General features: G+C 42.1%; 3 protein-coding genes across 5 annotated transcripts; 1 reads left to right on the top strand and 2 right to left on the bottom strand.

Moving 5' to 3' along the window:
• Positions 1 to 3,274: 3,274 nt before the first annotated feature.
• LOC123428568 (translation initiation factor IF-2) lies at positions 3,275 to 6,053 on the bottom strand. Its single transcript, XM_045112787.1, has 10 exons — positions 5,412 to 6,053; positions 5,219 to 5,316; positions 5,080 to 5,125; positions 4,862 to 4,944; positions 4,579 to 4,640; positions 4,327 to 4,388; positions 4,052 to 4,111; positions 3,906 to 3,938; positions 3,736 to 3,801; positions 3,275 to 3,615 (listed from the first exon to the last, which is right to left on the bottom strand). Exons 1-10 carry the CDS (start codon positions 5,979 to 5,981, stop codon positions 3,559 to 3,561), a joined length of 1,137 nt encoding a protein of 378 aa, XP_044968722.1. The 5' UTR covers positions 5,982 to 6,053; the 3' UTR covers positions 3,275 to 3,558.
• Positions 6,031 to 14,264, top strand: LOC123428569 (tubulin-folding cofactor B). 2 transcript variants are annotated; one of them, XM_045112788.1, is made up of 9 exons: positions 6,031 to 6,335; positions 6,412 to 6,563; positions 6,656 to 6,774; positions 6,986 to 7,047; positions 7,132 to 7,170; positions 7,857 to 7,990; positions 8,095 to 8,164; positions 8,369 to 8,419; positions 13,975 to 14,264. In XM_045112788.1, the coding sequence occupies exons 1-8, from the start codon at positions 6,237 to 6,239 to the stop codon at positions 8,417 to 8,419; spliced, it is 726 nt and encodes a 241-aa protein (XP_044968723.1). In that variant the 5' UTR covers positions 6,031 to 6,236; the 3' UTR covers positions 13,975 to 14,264. The 2 variants fall into 2 exon arrangements, with proteins under 2 accessions (XP_044968723.1, XP_044968724.1); XM_045112789.1 differs by lacking the exon at positions 13,975 to 14,264 and having other exon boundaries at positions 8,369 to 8,601.
• Positions 8,813 to 13,968, bottom strand: LOC123428567 (probable LRR receptor-like serine/threonine-protein kinase At3g47570). 2 transcript variants are annotated; one of them, XM_045112786.1, is made up of 3 exons: positions 10,866 to 13,968; positions 9,629 to 10,790; positions 8,813 to 9,464 (listed from the first exon to the last, which is right to left on the bottom strand). In XM_045112786.1, the coding sequence occupies exons 1-3, from the start codon at positions 12,402 to 12,404 to the stop codon at positions 9,094 to 9,096; spliced, it is 3,072 nt and encodes a 1,023-aa protein (XP_044968721.1). In that variant the 5' UTR covers positions 12,405 to 13,968; the 3' UTR covers positions 8,813 to 9,093. The 2 variants fall into 2 exon arrangements, with proteins under 2 accessions (XP_044968721.1, XP_044968720.1); XM_045112785.1 differs by having other exon boundaries at positions 9,629 to 13,968.
• Positions 14,265 to 20,352: the final 6,088 nt, after the last annotated feature.

The raw sequence follows: 20,352 nt of genomic DNA, 5'->3' as shown, positions 1-20,352 counted from the left end.
AAGGACCCTGGGTTCGTTTGGCAAATCAGAATTGTTCATTTGACCGGGATTGGGCTGCGCTGCGAGAGACACGCGCAAAAATGACTGGGACAGCTCAGTCAAGCCCATCTCGCTCTCGGACTTCACAATATTTACGAAAATAAAAAAGTGAGAAACAAATTCACGAATTTCGAAGAAATAATCACGGATTTTGAAATGACACGTAGTATTTTTATAATATTTAAAATACTATAAAAATGACACGTAGTATTTTTATAATATTTAAAATATAATATTTAAATATATTTTAAAATGTCATGTACCATTTTTATAATATTTAAATATATTTTAAATGTCACGTACTATTTTTATAATATTTAAATATATTTTGATATGCAACGTAGTATTTTTATAATATTTAAATATATTTTAAATGTCACGTACTATTTTTATAATATTTAAATATATTTTGATATGCAACGTAGTATTTTTATAATATTTAAATATATTTTAAAATGTCACGTACCATTTTTACAATATTTAAATATATTTTGATATGCAACGTAGTATTTTTATAATATTTAAATATATTTTAAAATGTCACGTACCATTTTTACAATATTTAAATATATTTTGATATGCAATGTAGTATTTTTATAATATTTAAATATATTTTAAAATGTCACGTACCATTTTTACAATATTTAAATATATTTTGATATGCAATGTAGTATTTTTATAATATTTAAATATATTTTAAAATGTCACGTACCATTTTTACAATATTTAAATATATTTTAAAATATACCACGTACTATTTTTATAATCTTTGAATAAATTTTGAAATGCAACGTAGTATTTTTATAATATTTAAATATATTTTAAAATGCACGTACTAGTTTTATAATATTTAAATAAATTTTGAAATGGCATGTAGTATTTTTATAATATTTAAATACATTTTAAAATACCACGTACTATTTGAAAATAGTCCACCATCGTTGTTTTCACCATCAGAAGTCCACCGGGACTACACCTTCGTTGTTTTCAGTGCATACCTTTTTTGTTCTTTTCACTCTTCTTTCCTTTTTCCTTGTCCTTTCTTTTCATAGTATGGCTCCTCCAGTCACACTCAGGAGCTCTATCCCTGTGTTCTCTGCTCCAGGTGGACGCACACTCAGCAGCTCGTGATTTTTCATCACCCGATTTGCTCCCGTTTTCGTGATTGTACATCCACTTTCCTCCCTCCCATGTGAAACGAGGAGACAAACCCATCTTCTCTCCCTCCCATTGTCCCCATCACTTGATCGGTTTCGCTCCCCCACACGTGTCTCGGTATCGTTATGTCACGTCACATGGACGGCCGCTCCAGCGCGTGCGCGCCGCGCAGCATTTATAGGTTTATATATATATATATATATATATATATATATATATATATATATATATATATATATATATATATATACAACATTTAAATATATTTGAAAATATAACATACTTTTTTTGTAACGCTCGAATATTTTTAAAATATCACAAACAGCAAAATATAAGTGTAATTAAAAATATAGACAAATGGGCCGCCCATCAGCGAGGACATGCGTGCGCCGTGGTCAACACCGCCTCTCTTTGGCCCACCAGTGAGACAAATACAGGTTGACATTTGTCAGGGTTCATTTTAGATCGGGATTGCATAGTTCAGGGTACGATCGACAGGGATTTCGATGTTGGGGTTCATTTCGCCGAACCTCTACGAGTTCAGGGTTTAAAATGGACCTTTTCCCCATTGGTGCGACCTCCATGATCCTAGCACCATCCACTGTTCAAGAATTCATCCGATAAATTAGTTAATGGGCCAGTTAATTGCTACTCATTGGTGGCCGATTCGAATAACACCTATTCATCGCGTTAACTTGTCGAGCCGATCAAATGGCTTGTCAGGCCGATTAAATGGCATGTTAGACCGATTAATAGGTTGTCAGGCCGATTAAATGGCATGTTAGACCGATTAATAGGTTGTCAGGCCGATTAAATGGCATGTTAGACCGATTAATAGGTTGTCAGGCCGATTAAATGGCATGTTAGACCGATTAATAGGTTGTCAGGCCGATTAATCTTAGTTGGCCTACTAACTCGTGGGCCAAAAAGGCCCAAATTTTTGGTATGTAACCTCTTCCATACTCCTCTCACTCCTCAATAGCTAGGATTTGATCAAACAGTACCCTATTATGGTATATATCATAGTTGGGAGGATGAGAGTAGGGTATAATACATAAAAAAACTAGAATATGTTCACAGGTTCCTATTTAATCTACTGATTAATGGTCGACCAATTAATCCAATTAATAGGACGATTCACCGATTAATCACTACTCCCAAGCTGGCCGAGCAGCTACCAGTTACCGATTTTCTTAACAATGGCACCATCCAACCATCGGTCTTCCCAGAACAGAGCCTGTCTCCCATCTCCTAACGTTGTTTTCATGGCCGCCATGCACAATTGTAGGGATTGTTTTGGCACATCAATTGTGAACTCACTCCATGTTAGCTAATCTAGACGTTGGGTTTAGGATAGTTGGTTTCTCTGTCAGAAGATAACTGAAAGCATGAGCAGCGATATGTGTGAGCCATGCGGGTAGCTATCGCAAACGGGCGAATAGCTCCCATGCGACGTCGTTGATGTGTGTTATCTCTCATGCGATGTTGTTGGTTGTAATGGCTCTCATGCGACATCTCCCAGCGCAGAAATAGCTGACGTGCGACACTACTGCCTAGACACATGTTTAAAACTCGAATCGGGTGAGCCCCTACGTAATAAAGCGGGACCCACAGTGTGGGACCCAGTAACTTATTCAGCTCAGCATTGGTACAAGAGCAATACCGCGACCTTCCCATCCTCGCCCCGCTCCCCGAGCGTTGTTGTTCTTCTTCTCCGACGATGACGGGCAGCAACGCCGTTCGGGGCCGCGATCTAGCAATGTCGAGCTCCGCTTCAGCCTCCCGCCGCTCATGGCCGCGCCATGGCGAAGTGCCCATGACAAGGTGCCCTGCATGTCCACGTGCCACACCCCTGAAGCGGCTAGTCACATAAACACTTTTTTATACAGTATATGTTGGTGTTCAACTTGGCATTTTAGTTCTGCTCACATAAACAGAGAACCACACTCAGTTTTTTCGTTCTTTCTTTTGGCCATGGTATATAAACCATGAGAACATCTCGATTTGATTTGTCATAAAAGTCGAGTGTACCAAATTCATTCATTCATTCACCGATCTCCTGATTACATACTGTAGATGCCAAAAAGAACTAACTACCATTCCATTCTTCCAATATAATGTGAGGCTAGCAGCTTCTTCTTCACCTACACTCTCTCTACATATCACAGGATAGAACACAATACCAGCGTACACATGATATCCCTGCCTCAAAACACATGTACGTACTCTACGCATACCAGCGTACACATGATATACCTGCCTCAAAACACATGTACGTTCTCTACGCATCTAACAACATATACTCCCGAGAGATACCTCTCTGTCACGAACTTGTACTTCTACCACTAAAGTACGCTAGGATCAGCTGACATCATCGTCGCCGTGCAGTATCGACTCGAGAAGGGCCTCCTCCTCCTCCTGCGTAAGCACAGCAACAAACACACGTCAGTACCATAATATGGTCATCAATAGCAAAACTAGCTAGGAGCCAACTAGAAAGAAAGAAATAAAGCAATAATTGATCGCTGGCTGGCATACCACCAATGCCGTGAACTCCGTCTCTTCATCTATGGCGCTCACGATACTAGGGTCATCCATCAGGTCCTGCATGTTCACAGTTAGGGTTCATATACAAAGTGCTTCTACATTGCGCTACCTATCATTACAAACGTTGTTCAGCGTATAAGAATAGTGGTAACTGGACTTACATCTTCAGCAATGCGTAGCACACCATCCTTGTCCTGCACAATGACATGCCAATCATTAATTATGCATAACTTCTTTCATTATGGGGTTTATGAAGCATCTAGTTGCCGAGAGTTTCTAAATAAAGTTGGAAGAACAACCGACATACCTTAACTGCAACGAACAGAAGTGGATCGACTGGTGTATAGATCATATAGTGTGCACCGTCCTGCAAACAGAGTATCGACGCTAAGTGCCAGCAATAACATATTCACAAGCATGCCGACCGTGAGATATTTGCAATGGCAGCAAGGCATGAATATGTTAACTATTCTGACAAGGCAAATAAATTACAGTCACCGCATCTCTCTACTTGGTCGGAATTTGATTCTTTGGCTACAGCCACAAAACAGGAAGATAAGTAAAGGAATCTAATTTACTCACCAAATTGAAGTTGCAAATCTCTACACCTTCAAAAGGTGCCTCCCCGCTACCACCACTAGAATCTGCAATTTTAATATGACAAATCAAATAGGTAACTAAACAACTAGATGCACATCACACAAGAGATACACCAACTTTTAAATTCATAGCAAGAAAGATATCATTGAAACCTTTTCTTACAAGCAGGAACCTATTTTTTGGGGGGATTACTGACAAAATAATACCACTAGACAGGTTCGTGCTTCTGGTTACCGTGGAATTCTTGGATTGCATCTTCAGGAAAGCAGAAGCCACCTCGTGCTGTGTAACAGAATCTGAAACAGAGGGCAAGAGACTATTACACTATCATTTTTCGACAACGGAGAACTCTCCCCAGCCTCTGCACGCAGACCAGAGGGTGAACTATCATAGTGTTAGTGTGTTACATAAGCAATGAACACGGTTAAATGTACACAGCATTTGTAATGCCCTTGTCTCAGTTCAGTTAAAAAGGTTATAAGTTTGCATTTCTATGGTGTTTCTGTGTGACCCTTACCCGCTTTCTACAAAGTGCATATGTACTCTAGCAAGGGCGTACGCAACCGATGGTATGATCTCCTTAATCTGGTCATCGTCAACCTACAACAGAACGGAAGAACACATACCATTTACCTCATTAAAAACCATGTCCAAAACATGAATATTCTAGCATCAACTGAAATGATGCTTGAACTACAAATGAATCGATCACTATGTACGGAACTGGAGACATACGGCAATCCAGCCGCTGAAGTTGGTGCTCTTGAGCACCTGCACAGGCCTGAAAGAAGGAATCGAAACTGTTACCAAGCAGAAGAAGAGGGGAACCACCTATGAACATTGGAATAAATATGTACATAGTGTGGTTGTTTACATGTCGACGGGGCAGAGAAGCAAGCACTCGTGATCCTGCGTGCTGCTGAACACCCTCCTGATTATGCACTCCAACGGTCGATTGTTGGCGTCATCAATCTGCAGAGATTTGCAAGATGAACTTGGTATAATGCATTTCAAGGAGTATGAATGAATGAATTAGCTAGGACAAAGCTGAATGTGATGCAACTGACGATGGTGACGATGCGCTTGGAGGCGGCGGCGATGCACCGGCCCTGGTCGTCCAGCACGAACCCGGCGGGTGGTTTCGGCATGGCGCCGCCCGACCGTGTGCCCCCGGCGAACCTCCCCTCCCCTTCCTCCTCCTCCTCCTCGTAGTTCCTGTACCCCGCCTCGTCGTCGAACTCCTCCTCCCCCCGCCGCAGAGCGGCGACGGGCGAGCGGGCCATGTCTGCCGGCTGCGCGCGGCCGGAGTGCCCCCTGGGCGGCGGCCGGCCGGCTGAGCCCCTCGGCGGCCCGCGGCCCTGGTGCTGGCGGCTGGGCGCGCCAGGAGGGCCCCGCCTCCCTGGCGGACCTCGGTCGTCGCCTTCGCCGTCGTCGTCACGGGGCCTGGGCGGCGGCCCGCGCCGGCGGTTCTGCGGAGGAGGGCCGCGGTTCCTGGGCGGCGGCCGGGACGACCGCTGCTGCCGCGGAGGCGCAGCCGCGCGGACGGAGACGCATCTCCCGCCACCCGGCTGGGCGCCGGCGAGCTGGGCCACCCGTGGGGCAGCCGCCATCCCCATCGCCATCGTCAAAGCCGCCATCTTTGTTTCAGTTTCACTATCCGTTAGCGAGTCGGGAGGTAGAAGACGAGGAGATAACAGATATTTGCTCGCTCGCTCGCTCCAGTCCAGTGGACTCTCACGGGCCTCATTTGAACCCGGGCCGGGCCGGGCCGCAGACGAGCCCACGTGGAGCCGCTACTACTCCCGCATATCGGCGTCGGCGGCTCCTGCTCCTGCTCCGACGACCGCCGCCACCAGCAGTAGCAGAGGGTCGTCGTCGTCACCGCCGGAGACATGTCGAAGCTGCAGATGCCGGCGGACGACAGCGTGGCGCTGCGCGTCACGCACTCCAACCTCGCCACCTTCGCCTCCGACATCCGCGTCTCGCAGCAGGTACGCTCTCCAGCTTGGATCTCGCTTGGCCTGGATCTTGTCTCCAGCTTGGCTCTAATGGCGGCTCTGCTCGCAGACGACCGTGGAGGCGCTCAAGGAGAAGCTGTGGAAGAAGACGGGCACGGCCGTGGGCTCCATGCGCCTCGAGCTCCGGGACGAGGCCGGCGCCAGGGTCGCCGACCTCGACCGCGACGCCGCGCCCCTCGCCGCCTACTCCCCCTACGACGGGTCCGTCCGCCCCCCACCACCTGCATCTCCTCTTACTACAGTAGCATCTTTCCATTGCTATTGATCTGATATGATGGTCGTGTGCTCTGCAGGTACCGGCTGCACATCATCGACCTCGACCCCTCCTCGGTGACCTCCGGCGGGTGGCTGGAAGACACCTCGCTCGTCGAGAAGTACACCATCTCGGACGAGGCGTATGACAAGCTCGGCAGTAAGCTCTCAGGATGCAGCATTCTGTTTCCAGTTTACAAGAAAATGAATTTGGACCCCTTGTAGAATTCTCAGAGTCTGAAACATAGTTGAGCTTATTCCTTAATCAAAGCTTGCATACATCTAGTAGAAGAGTCTGAAATGTAGTTCAGTTTGTCATTTGCAATCGACTCGCTCGACCGTGACATCTAAGCTTCTTTGCAATTGTGCAGCAAACTTCCGGAAGTTCAAAGAGAAGATGGTGGCGAAAACCACTGTATCGGATGATAACCAGGTAAGTTGCCCATGCTCTGGACTTATTTGTTCCTTTCAAGGCTGCAACAGGCCTGTTTACTCTGTTTCTTGTCCTCTTTGGCAGTCAGACAATCAGATGGAGGAATTGTGTGCCAACATCAAGGTCAGTTCATTTTCTTTGCACATGTACATTAGATTCACAGGCTATAAAATGGAATATTGCCAACTCATCTGCAACCACCTCACTTGCCTATGCATATACTGAGTGGTTTTCTTTTCCGAGGAACGATCTTATAGTTTAGCTTGCTACGTATTGACGATTTAGCATGCCAACGCTGTTGTTCCACATTTAGTGTCTGGTATGCAGTTTGCCAGCTAGCATACTGGTTGCGATAATTTCTTCCTAGCATACTAGTTTAACTTTGATGGAATCTGTGGACATGCTTATGTTGCACATGAAATTACTCGTATCCATCTTCCCTTTTTGGTTGCTAACTGGAGCAGCTTTTGGGAGTATTTCAGTGTATATTTCCTTTTAGTAGCTCCCTGATTTGACTAGCAGTTTCAGTAAAGAACAAATGGAATTCCACTTGGTAAGTATGACTATCGAATACTGTGTACTTGACTCAGTTTTGTGCCAAGATAATTAATGACTTATTAACATGGTACTCTGCTTCGTAGGCATGTGATGTACTAATTGTTGGTCCTTGTTCTATTTATTCTTTGCTGTATGCATGAACATTCTGGAGTATGGGTGCAAGATTTCTTCTCCTGTGTCATGAAATGAAATTTATACCTGTTTTTTTTTTACATGTATTGTTTTACAATTCAATATTAACATTGTCACAGGTGGGAGATAGATGTGAACTCGAGCCAGGTGCCAAGAGGGGCACCGTGAAATTCGTCGGCAAAGCTGAAGCCCTTGGGCGTGGATTTTGGGTTGGAGTGCAATACGATGAGCCACTTGGAAAACACGATGGCATGTATGTTTGTTCTCAAACTATCAACAACAAACAACAACAACGCATACCGTTGGAGAAGCAGTTCTTTGTAACATTTTGTTTGGCTTCTGGGGTGCTTGCTGTAGGGTGAAAGGAGTTCGCTTCTTCGAGTGCCCTCAAGGGCATGGAGCAATTGTTAGGCCAGAGAAAGTGAAGGTAGATGCCTACCTACCTTACCTAGTACTCCCTCTGTCCCAAAATAAGTGTCTTTGATTTAGTACAACTTTGTACTAAATCAAAGACACTTATTTTTGGACGGAGGGAGTAGTATATTTTTCTTCGCTTTTTATAACATTCAGTCTTCGTGCATCCCCTTAAAAATTCGGGAGTGGAAGTGTTATTGAGCAGTTTTGTTTGCAGGTTGGCGACTTTCCGGAGAGGGACCCTTTCGATGATGAAGATGAGATATAGGCAAGTTTATGTACTTCGGTGTGGATCGTTTTGGTGTCTCTTCAACTTGTCTCAAATTCATTTGTTATGCAGTCGCTCATCTGTACCTAGTGAGACGATTGAACATGCATGTACTGGCTAGTATTTGTTATGCATTTTTATATAAGCAAAGGAAGGGGATCTAGAACCCATATTTTTATGGAGATTAGTTTCGGTTCAACTTGTCGCTGGATGACTAAAAAGCTCATACCCCAAGAACCAATGACCAAGATTGCGGGCGTTATGGGTATATAAACTTGATACCATTGGATTCATATCCAAAAGTATACGAAAACTCAAAGCACTGTTTTTCATTAGCCACTGGAATCAAAGCAGTAACCTGATTGTAACAAGCATTATCTAGAACTTTACCTATGTGAACCAATGTGGCAATTCAGAAATTCTAAAGATGATACAACAGCAAGGAGAACTGACAATGTGCTAGGAGTAGGATCCACTCGGTACAGTCTTTGATGCAATGAAAAATTGCTGCCAATTTTTTTTTCTACGAGGATTGAAAAGTGCACTACTTGTGCTTCTAGTACAATGACACATGATGACTCTCTTGCATATTCATAAAACAGAAAACAGGAATTGTCACGAAACATACTGGGACATACATTTCAACCACATCGCCACTTCATTGCTCATCCAGATCAGGCGGTTGCTTCAAATCCATGAACATGCATATGAGCGCCGCATGCCTTCTTTATGGCATTCAGCTCCTTGACTACATCGTTCATCTTCATTCTGTGCCTTGGAGAGTCCTCGCAGCAAGCTAGACCAATCTTAAACATAGGTTGTAAGAATATCTCTATGATATGTTGCAGGTTTCCGCTGTAGGATGCACTAGCATCTAATACTTCCAATAGAGTATCAGGATAGGCCATCTTGACATAGTTGACAAGACTTGTCACGCCATCTCTGAAACAGTCAGTTGGCCTTCTTCCAGTAAACATTTCCAATACCAACACCCCATAGCCATATATGTCACCAGCTGTGGAGGCTTCAGATCCTGAGCCATACTCTGGGAAAAACACATAAACCAAGAGTTTATTGACTACATAATGAGTACACATATTCAACACATTTCACTCTTCAGTTTGTAGAATTGGTAAGTGGGCGTTAATTAGCGACAGAAAATTTACTGAACCATCAGCAATAATTCTGATTAAAAGAATCATTTCTAACCTGGTGCGACGTATCCAATTGTTCCTTTAATCACAAGTGAGCTGCTTTCAGTTCCACCACCACTTTCCTTGCATGCTTCAGTGTGCATTATCTTTGCGAGACCAAAGTCGGCAACATGCGCAACAATGTCATCATCTAGAAGGATGTTGGATGGTTTGATATCGCAGTGAACTATGGATGGCTCAATTTGGTGGTGAAGATATTCCAATGCCTCTGCAACATCAAGAGCGATGCACAGCCTTTCCATCAGACTTAGCCTTCTGAAGGTCCTGCTGTTCATTGTGTTTGGATGCAGCCACTCGTCTAAATTCCCATTGCAGATAAATTCTAGGACAAGTGCCTTGAACTCATCGCCATTACGGTCCAAACTGCTACATACCGTGATCACCTTGACAAGCTTCCGGTGTCGGATCTTCCTTAGGGCTTCACACTCCCTCAAGAAGCTTCTGTTTGCTCCTCGTTTGGCAAGATTGAGAACTTTGATTGCTACAGTACATAAACTGTCGTCATAATTTAAAGTTCCAATGTACACGTTGCCAAAGCTGCCAGAACCAATCAAATTTGCCGGGGAGAATGACTGTGTTGCTTCATCTATATCGGCATAGGATACCCTCTCATGCTTCTCATTGTGAAGTCCGGTTTCTTGATCAACACTATTTGATTTGATTCTTGTCTTCATCAAGCAGCATGCAGTTAGGAAGCACATGAAGGTGAAAGTTCCAACCATGCAAAAGAGTATGACCCGGCGACGATGCTTCTGCAAAGCATGGTTAGAACCTATATCTGGACATGAAGGGAGTTGCAAGGAGGAGGGACCTCCACATAGCATGCTGTTGCCAGGGAGCAACAATACAGTAGCGTTGCGGAAAATCCCTGCATTTGGCACGGGACCAGATAGGTTGTTGAAAGAGAGGTTTAGATACATTAGAAGCTCGAAGTCCTCAAGGAACTCAGGTATGGGCCCTCCTAAATTGTTGCTAGAAAGATCCAACTTTCCAAGGTCTCTCAAAGAAGACAAACCTTTCGGGATTTGCCCTTGCAAATTATTTCCTTGCAAGTATAGGGAGTTCAGTAGGACGCAACTGCCAAGAGCTTCTGGGATTTCACCAGATAGTTCGTTCATTGATAGGTCGATTGTGCCGAGGTTGTTCAGTCGTCCTATCTGTGTTGGAATGGAGCCACTCAGAGCATTGTTGGAGAGGTTAAGAAGTATGGTCAGGGAGGGGATGCCAAGTACCTCCTGCGGGATGTCCCCCCTCAAGGAGTTACCAGAGAGATCCATTGATAAAAGTTTTGTGAAATTACCGAGGCTTGCCGGGATTCTGCCATCCAAAAAGTTATTAGATAGTAAGAGTTTGCTCAATTGCGTGATATTGCCTAATGATTGTGGAATCTGCCCATGAAATCTGCTATTGGATAGGTGAAGATACTGGAGGCTAGGTATCTGGCCAATATCCGGAGGCAAGGTGCCCGTGAAGAAGCTACGGTGCAGGGTGAGCGTTGTAAGCTTTTGAAACTTGCTTAAACCTGCAGGTATGGTCCCAGTTATATTGTTCCTACCTAGTTTAATCCATTTGAGCTCTGCAGATAGGTTGGCAATACTAACTGGCATAACCCCTTCAAGATTGTTTTCCTCAAGGCTTAGCAACTCCAAGTTACTACAGTTGGTTAAGGAAGTTAGGAAATCCCAATCCTTAGGCTCTGGGGTTTGAAGCAAGTTGTTCCCCACCAAAAATACTATCAAACGACCATGGGTGCCAATGTCCCGTGGAATCGGACCATAATACTGATTTCCACCAAAAAGCAAATATTTAAGTGCAGATGCATTTGACAAGGAGGCTGGTATTGGTCCTTGGAATTGGTTCAAATGTGTGGCCAAAACACTTAGCTTGGGAAGCTTAAAGCCAATATCAAGCGGCAGAGATCCTGTCAGCTGGTTGAAGCCGATGTTGAAGTTTGTGATGGAAGAAATATTGAACATGGATGTAGGAAAAGGGCCTTCGAGTTTGTTATCCATGACATCAAATGTATCAAGATTAGACATCTTACCAAGATCTGGAGGGACATGGCCAGTGAAGCCGTTCTGGGTTAATCCTAAGTGTGTCAATGAAGTCAGGTTTCCCAGCCAGCTTGGGATTTGGCCATGGAAGTAGTTGGTCTTCATGTTAAGGCTTGTGAGGGACGTGAGGTTGGAGAACGACATGGGAATATCACCAGTCAGATTGTTATGGGTAAGGTTGAGAAATGTGAGCTTTGAAAGGAGACCCATAGAAGCAGGCATGGAACCAGAGAGGGAGTTCTCCCCCAGGTCCATGGCGCTAAGTGCTGCACAGCGGCCGATGCTGCCTGGGATCTCACCTCCCAGGCTATTGGCTGAGAGGTTGAGGACGCGGAGGCGGGTCAGGTTACCGAGCTGCGGGCAGATGGTACCGACCAGGTCAAAGCCATGCAGGCGTATGGCAGTGACGCGGCCGGGGTGCCGGTGGTCGCCGCAGGACACACCCGTCCATTTGCAGAAATCAGGCATCTTCGTCTTCGTTCTGCCGGTACCATTGCCAGCGCCAGCACCAGCACTGGCACGGTCCCATGACCAAGAGGACAGTGCCCCCGTAGGATCACTGGTGATGAAGGATTTGAATAACAGGAGGACTGAGAGGTCGCCTCTGCTGGCAGTTTCATTGTTGGTAGGTTGAGAGCTGGATGCGAGGAAAAGGAATAGGATATGGGTCAGAAGATGGAGCATCAGGAACTGCTGCCATGTCCTTTTGGTGCTCATGGTTGAGAAAGGAGCTAGGTGGAGGCGACTGTTGTGTTCTTGCCCTTCTGTTTGTGTATGTCCAAGTCGTTAAATAAGCTGGAGGTGGTCCTATGGATTTGGAGTTTTTGTGGTTAATTATGTCACCTTCAAGAAAACAAGTGTGGCAATGACCAGTGTTTCGTCTTGCACGACATGTGGTTAAAGATACGGCATACAATTCCACAAACTGAAGTGTCCAGATGATGTTACAGCGCAATGGCAATAATTATTTTTGGAGAAAAAGGGGGTATCATGGATGTTTATGTTTATATGAAGTAATCAGATGGATAAAAGATGACCAGATATTGAAAACCGATACGACTCCAGTTTCTACTATTAATCTATTATTATAGATGGCTGGAGGTATTTACCTTTCAAAAGGCTGATCATGATTTCATATTGAATATGGACATAATGATTTCATATTGAATATGGACCTAATAATTATTACGAGAGATGTTCATACATAAATTCTCTCTTCTAACTTCTAACAAGTGCATGTGCTATGTAAAATAAACTTTATACTTTCCTTTGTAGTGATAAATATCTCTTATCAGGATGTGGGAAAATGACTAGTGAGATATCCTGGTGCCACGTACGTAGTTAAAGATGTGGCTATTATTTCAAACCTTGAAATATTCCAGTGATGTTACAGGAAGGAAATGTCAATAAATTGGGTGTAGAGGAAAACAGGTTATTATGGACTCGTATGTTCATGTGACGCAATCAGCTGTACATCAATTGTCAGAAAAGTCAACCCTATATATAAATAAATGAGATCATGATGGTTACAGAAGGGGTAAAGATCAGAAGTTGATGCATACATGTCCAGTGTATAGGCTTCCTCTCCTTGGATAGAGTAAGACTGACTGATTTCACGGCAAGGCTAGTAAGGCTGTGTATGAACGGCAAGGCTAGTAAGGCTGTGTATGAATGCGCCAATTGCCGAAGAATCGCCACGCGTACAGGAACCAGGGCATGGGTCGAACACCTTATGTGCATTGAAAGAGCATACATACACTAAGAAGAGAGGATTAGATGGAGACATCAAGCAACTGGGTGTTCAGTCTGCCTGCACACCTTCGCCCTCCTGGCGCGAGGCGAGGATGGGCCAGCTCCGTCGGAGGGTTGTAAAACCAGACCATTGATTTGAATTGAACAAAACACATGTGGGAGGTTCCTATCAATCAGCTTATCTCGCAAGCAATTCAAAGCAGAGATGGAATACTGTGCCAAGTTTCTGCACACAATATGGAATAGAATATGGCCAGTTAATCTGCTGATGTTAGAGCACCAGCCATCTCAGTTGCCTTCCTTCCATATGTTAATTTTAGTTCCTGGGCAAGATTTTATCATAGTTTAGCCTGCTAAGTTGTTTTTGCAGTGATAATAAATACATATATCAGGGAAGCAATTGTTAAGCCAAAGCATTTGGTTTTCCTCGCTTTGGGGTACATTACATTTGTCAAGTCTATTTTCTATGGGTTCTTTCTTGTACATGTAGCTAAAACCTGGGAATGTCACTCAGTAGAAGCTTCTCTGTGTGTAGGTCGGCAACTTCTGGGAGAGAGACCCCTTGGAGGAAGACGAAGACCAAGACAACAAGATATAAGCAAGCAAGGCTGCAAGAGTGCTCATGCTTTGGTGTGCCTTAACATGTAATTGTAACGATTTGTGGTGTGCTGCCTTCGAAAAGAACACTCTGAAATTCATTGATGTTGAGGATGATGTGAGATGGTTGAAATATGCATGTACTCCCTCCTTCCCTAAATATAAGTCTTTCTAGTGATTGTACTATGGACTATATACAGAGCAAAATAAACGAATCTACACTCTAAAGTATGTGTATATACATTTGTATGTAGCCTTTAGTGAAATCTTTAGAAAGACTTATACTCTCTTCGTCGGGAATTACTTGTCACACAAATGGATAAAATGGATGTATCTAGAATTAAAATACATCTAGATACATTCATCCTTTTGACAAGCATTTCTGGATGGAGGGAGTATTTAGGAACGAATGAAGTAATATAATAGTGGTATCTGTAAACTGTTGTCCTGGGATGGTGATGGAAGTCAAGAACTTGAGCCGAGTGTTTAGATGTCAGGTATCATGGTGCATGCATCCTCTGATGGGTTTCCCTTTCCCTCCTTTTAATGATGAAGAAAAAAATGTGTCATTTTGTAGTGCGTCAAAAACTACAAACCAGAACCAGATGAGATGTCATGTTAAGAATATCTATACAGCACCGGATGTGATTCATACCAGCCTGTTTAGCAGGTGGACTATCCTCGCGGTGAAGTTGCGTGGTCGATTCATTTGGTGATTAGAGATAGAGGAGCAGAAGAATTGCACATGCCGACATCAAATGCAGAGCGATGAGTCATGAGTAGCTACCAAGAAACATGTTCCACCCCCATCTCCAAAAACATAAAAACATGACAAGAATTATGGAATGGAGGCTGGCCTTGGAAGGGATATGTGTCCCCGATTACAATGCTTTCAACAATACTAGGCTATCATCTACTATTAGGGATTGGAGACTCATGCAACGTTTCAAAACCATTGAGATTAGTCCAGCTTTGTGTATGTTTGGTCTCCTTTTCAAAATCTTCACGAGAGTCATGGTGAAAGTTGAAGCTCAAGATGTTAAATCCAAATAACCTATACTTAAGTTCTAGTTTTATCATAAATCTTTATTATTCATTGTGTGCCAATTTGTTTAGTCAAATGTATTTTGATTCCTTGGTTCATAAAGTCGGATCTTTTTTCTCGGATAAGTATAATCTTTTCGTGCAATATGTGATTTAAAAAAATTTGTTAGTGAAGTCACTAATCTTTGTTTGTTAGAGGTTATTTTTGGCAGCATCGAACATTGATATCAAATGAGTTGAGGAGGTACCAAATTGCTTGTATCTCCATAATAGATAGACATTTTAGGCAAGTTGCATTTGTTTTTTATAAATAGTCAATATAAAAGACTAGTGAACAACACTACAATTCATATTAGTTTGAATTCCGAATAATCATACATACTATAAACTGCATGATTTTGATACAAAAAATGCAGATTTTTCATGTGCAAGTGGCAAACTATTGCCCCCACCCCTACCTTGATAATCAAGGGTGGAAGGTGTCATGCAATCTAGATGTATCTATTTATCCATGACTAAGCTTAACGGTCTTGTACTCCAAATATCTCCGGAAATTTATTTAGAACATGCATAAACTCTAAAATACTCTACCATTTTTGTAGATATTTTCACAATCTTACTTAAAAGGAGACATACAAGCACATAATGTAATTATAATTGTTTATTCCGATTTGTAATGAAATCCATCCTAACAACATAGTTTCCTACACATCCCAAACTAGATGAAAAACAATATTTGATAAAATACTCTTACAATTTACCGTTAAAAATCATTTTTAATGACAAATGTTTGAATGATATGACAAATATTTACCTAATATGCATTATTATGTTACATCGTCCATTCAGCTTAACATGCCTGAAATAGTATTCGAATTAATATATCAAATAATGCATATTGATAAAATAAAATATATTTTACAACATTATGAGTTATCATGAAGTAAAAAAGTTCAATATAAGTAGTTATAAAAATGTACATGTTTAAAAAAATATAATCCAAACAAGAATTTCTTATTTTTTTGAAAAAAGTCAATAAATTGAATAAAATCAAACGTTATATATTTAATAAAAGATGATAATGAATTTGTTACGTCTGTGGTATCGGTTATTTTGAAAAAAACTATCAATCATTTGTCTAACGTGTACAATACTACACTATTACTTTTTATTGGCACTATTAGAGTAACATTTTTGCTGAAACTATTCGACTATATGTCAACAGTCGAATTTTGGATACTGCAACTATATTTGCAAAATTCGGGCACGAGTAGTCGGTCACGCTTTTCGCATTGAGTTTAGTTGAACCCTTTTTTTATTTGTCCGCCAAACAATTTAAACAATACCAAAAAAACATGCAACCCAACATAAATTTTAAGGAATCCATATACTACATGCGAATGGTGAGATTTAAACAAGTTCAACATGAACTTAAACTAAATTAAATAAAACTGGACGAAGTAGCGATAGGTGACCTTATAGGCATGGCCTATGAGGCCATCGGTACCTCCGTCGTCGTCTATATCGTCATCTGGTCCATAGCACACACCATCGTCGTCGTCATGCTAGGGGAGGAAGGCATGTGAGGCGTTGCTACGTCCATGTCTGATCACCGTGGCGTGCTTGCAGCGCAGATGCTCTACCACATCCTCTAACGCCTTGCGCCGCTTTTCTTTTGGCGACGCGTGTGAAGTGGGCATGCTCAGACCCTACCGGCCCACTTTGAGGAGTTGGTCATTGAGTCGACGCCAATGATGGGTGTTCGATTAGCCCAAGCTTGCACGAGCACCCAAGCTAGCGCCACCTAGCTCTTCGTGACCGTCTTCCTACCTGATGCATTACTCTGCTCTCTGGTTTGCACTTGGACGAGAATTGTGGTTGCGCCTTTGAGGTACTACTGGAGGCGTGTGCTACTTGTGAGCTGTGTTGGGATTTTCGTGAAGAGAAGGGGATGATATAGTACAATAGAGATAAGTATTTTCCTTATTTATGAAACCAAGGTTATTAATTAAGTAGGAGAACCAAACAACACTATGTAAACAACACTTGCACACAAACAACAAATATTTGCAACCTAACGCGTAGAGGGGTTGCGAGTCCCTCAACGGTGTTGAGATTGATTAAATTGTATAGGATTTCTTAAATAGATCTAACTAAAACAAAAAAGAAAATTAATAAAAGAAAATTGTAACAAAGTATTTTTGGTTTTAATATATGATAGAAAATAGACTGAAGGCCATAGTTTTCACCACAGGCTTCTCTCGAGAAAATAGCATACGATGGGTAAATAAATTACTGTTGAGCAATTGATAGAGAAGTGAATAATCATGACGATATCCAAGGCAATGATCCTGTATATAAGCATCACGTCCAAGATTAGTAGACCGACTCCTTCCTGCATCAACTACTATTACTCCACACACCGACCGCTATCCAGCATGCATCTAGTGTATTAAGTTTATGGAAAAACGGAGTAATGCATTAAGAACGATGACATGATGTAGACAAGATAAACTCATGTATGAATAAACCCCATCTTGTTACCCTTAATAGCAATGATATATGTGTGTCATGTCTCTTTCTGTCACTCAGATTCAGCACCACAAGATCGAACCCATCACAAAGCACCTCTTCCCATAACAAGATAAATCAATCTTGGCCAAACCAAACCAATAAATCGAACAAGAAATACAAGGCTATAACAATCATGCATAAAAGAGTTAGAATAAGACTCAAATAGTATTCATGGATAAATCAAATCATAAACTCACAAATCATCGGATCTCAACAAACAAACCGAAAAAGAGTTACAACAAATAGATCTCCAAGAACATCGAGGAGAACATTATATTGAAGATCAAAAACAGAGAAAAAACCATCTAGCTACTAACTACGGACCCGTAGGTCTGTGGCAAACTACTCACGCATCATCGTAAGGGTAGCAAGGATGATGAAGAACCCCTCCATGATCGTTGCCCCCTCCGCCAGAGTGCCGGAAAAGGCCTCTAGATGGATCTCGTGGTTCTGGAACTTGCGGCGACGGAAAACATATTTCGTCGATCTCTCTAGGGTTTCTAGGATTTTAGAGTATTTGTAGAGTCAGAGGTAGGTCAACGCGGTTCCCATGGGCTCCACTACCCACCAGGGTGCGCTGGAGGCCCCTGGAGTGCCCTGGTGCCTAGTGGGCCCCACAGGCCTCCTCTCGTGGCCTCCAGAGGCTTCCACGGTCTCTTCTTGCCAGAATTGGTTTTTACAAAAAGTTTCGTGGCATTTGGACCTTGTTTGGTATTGATGTTTTGCAAAGTAAAAAAACAAGCAAAAAACAACAACCGACAGTGGGCACTAAGTTAATAGGTTAGTCCGAAAAAATGATATAAAGTTGCTAGTAAATGTATATAAAACATCGAAGATTGATAATATAACAACATGGAACGATAAAAAATTATAAATACGTTGGAGACATATCAACATCCCCAAGCTTAATACGTGCTCATCCTCGAGTAGGTAAATGATAAAAACATAATTTTTGATGTGGAATGCTGTCTATCATGTTCATCACATATTCTTTTCTTTTGTAGCATGGACATTTGGACTTTAAGTGATTTAAAACAATAGGCTATAATTTTACATAAAGACATCAATACTCAAGCATATCAACAAGCAACCATGTCTTTTAAAATATGGACGCTAAAGAAAGCTATCCCTAGCCCATAACTAAACCAAGAATCTTTTAAATCCTCCTTGCTTAAAAGTGAGAACTTTATTTTTAGAGGTGAGCGAGACAAGAGAAAACTGGCTATAATGAAAAGGCAAGAAAAAGATCAAACAAGAAAAAGGCAAACAAAAAATAGTTTTGTATTTTTTTGTAAAAAAAATTAGAAGTGGGGGGGGGAGATGAAAACGAGAGGAAAATGGAAAATAAAGTAATTGCATGGTGATGAGAGTTTATGCGTAGGTACTTGATAGATGTTGATGATGTCTCCCTAGCAACGGCGCTAGAAATTCTTCCTGTTACTTGTGAGCTGCGTTGGGATTTCCCCGAAGAAGAGGGATGATGTGGTATAGTAGAGATAAGTATTTTCCTCAGTTATGAAACCAAGGTTATCAATTCAGTAGGATAACCAAACAACACTATGTAAACAACACCTGCACACAGACAACAAATACTTGCAACCCAACGCGTAGAGGGGTTGACAATCCCTCAATGGTATTGCGATAGATTAAATTGTATAGGATTTTATAAATAGATCTAACTAAGACACAAAATAAAAGAAATAAAATAAAATTGATGCAAGGTATTTTTTGGTCTTAATATATGATAGAAAATAGACCCCCGGGCCCTAGTTTTCACTAGAGGCTTCTCTTGAGAAATTAGCCCTGGGAGCCCCGACTTACGAGTCGAGACCACCGAATGAACTTTTACAGTGATCCCAGAGATCAATGCTCACTGAACACACAGATACTGAATAACATGAGTCTTACATCCATGATTAACGTCTGATACAAATAATGACCATTATGGTCAAGTCTTGCATAGATATGGCCATGAAGGCCAATCACACCAACTCAACTAATAGCGGAAATCTTGGTAGTAAACGTGAACCCGTACCATCATCCTTAACCAACAGGCATTCTAACTGGAAAGCATCCTAGTTCACGTGTCCGTCTCCGACGATGAATTCTTCTCCATACTCCGGTTCCTCCATGTTTGGTCAATGAAATGACCAGTGGCAAGACAGTGAGTACTTTGAATGTACTCGCAAGCAACCCATGATGCATATTATGTAATTGAGTGTGATATGAAGTATAATGCAGCCTTTGTGGAAAGCAGGTTTTCATTAATGCAAAAACATGGTCAAGTGTTTAGATGGTCATGCATCATTAGGTAAGTGGTAACCATAAGAACAGGTCACATATATCTGTTGGAATTATTCCCTAGAGGCAATAATAAATGTATAGTTATTATTATAATTCCTGTATCAAGATAATAGTTTATTATCCATGCTATAATTGTATTGAATGAAGACTCATTTACATGTGTGGATACATAGACAAAACACCGTCCCTAGCATGCCTCTAGTTGGCTAGCCAGTTGATCGATGATAGTCAGTGTCTTCTGATTATGAACAAGGTGTTGTTGCTTGATAACTGGATCACGTCATTGGGAGAATCACGTGATGGACTAGACCCAAACTAATAGACGTAGCATGTTGATCGTGTCATTTTGTTGCTACTCTTTTCTGCGTGTCAAGTATTTATTCCTATGACCATG

This window comes from Hordeum vulgare, chromosome 2H (assembly GCF_904849725.1).
Source record: "Hordeum vulgare subsp. vulgare chromosome 2H, MorexV3_pseudomolecules_assembly, whole genome shotgun sequence".
Classification (NCBI taxonomy): domain Eukaryota; kingdom Viridiplantae; phylum Streptophyta; class Magnoliopsida; order Poales; family Poaceae; genus Hordeum; species Hordeum vulgare.
This window is presented reverse-complemented; position numbering and strand designations above follow the sequence as displayed.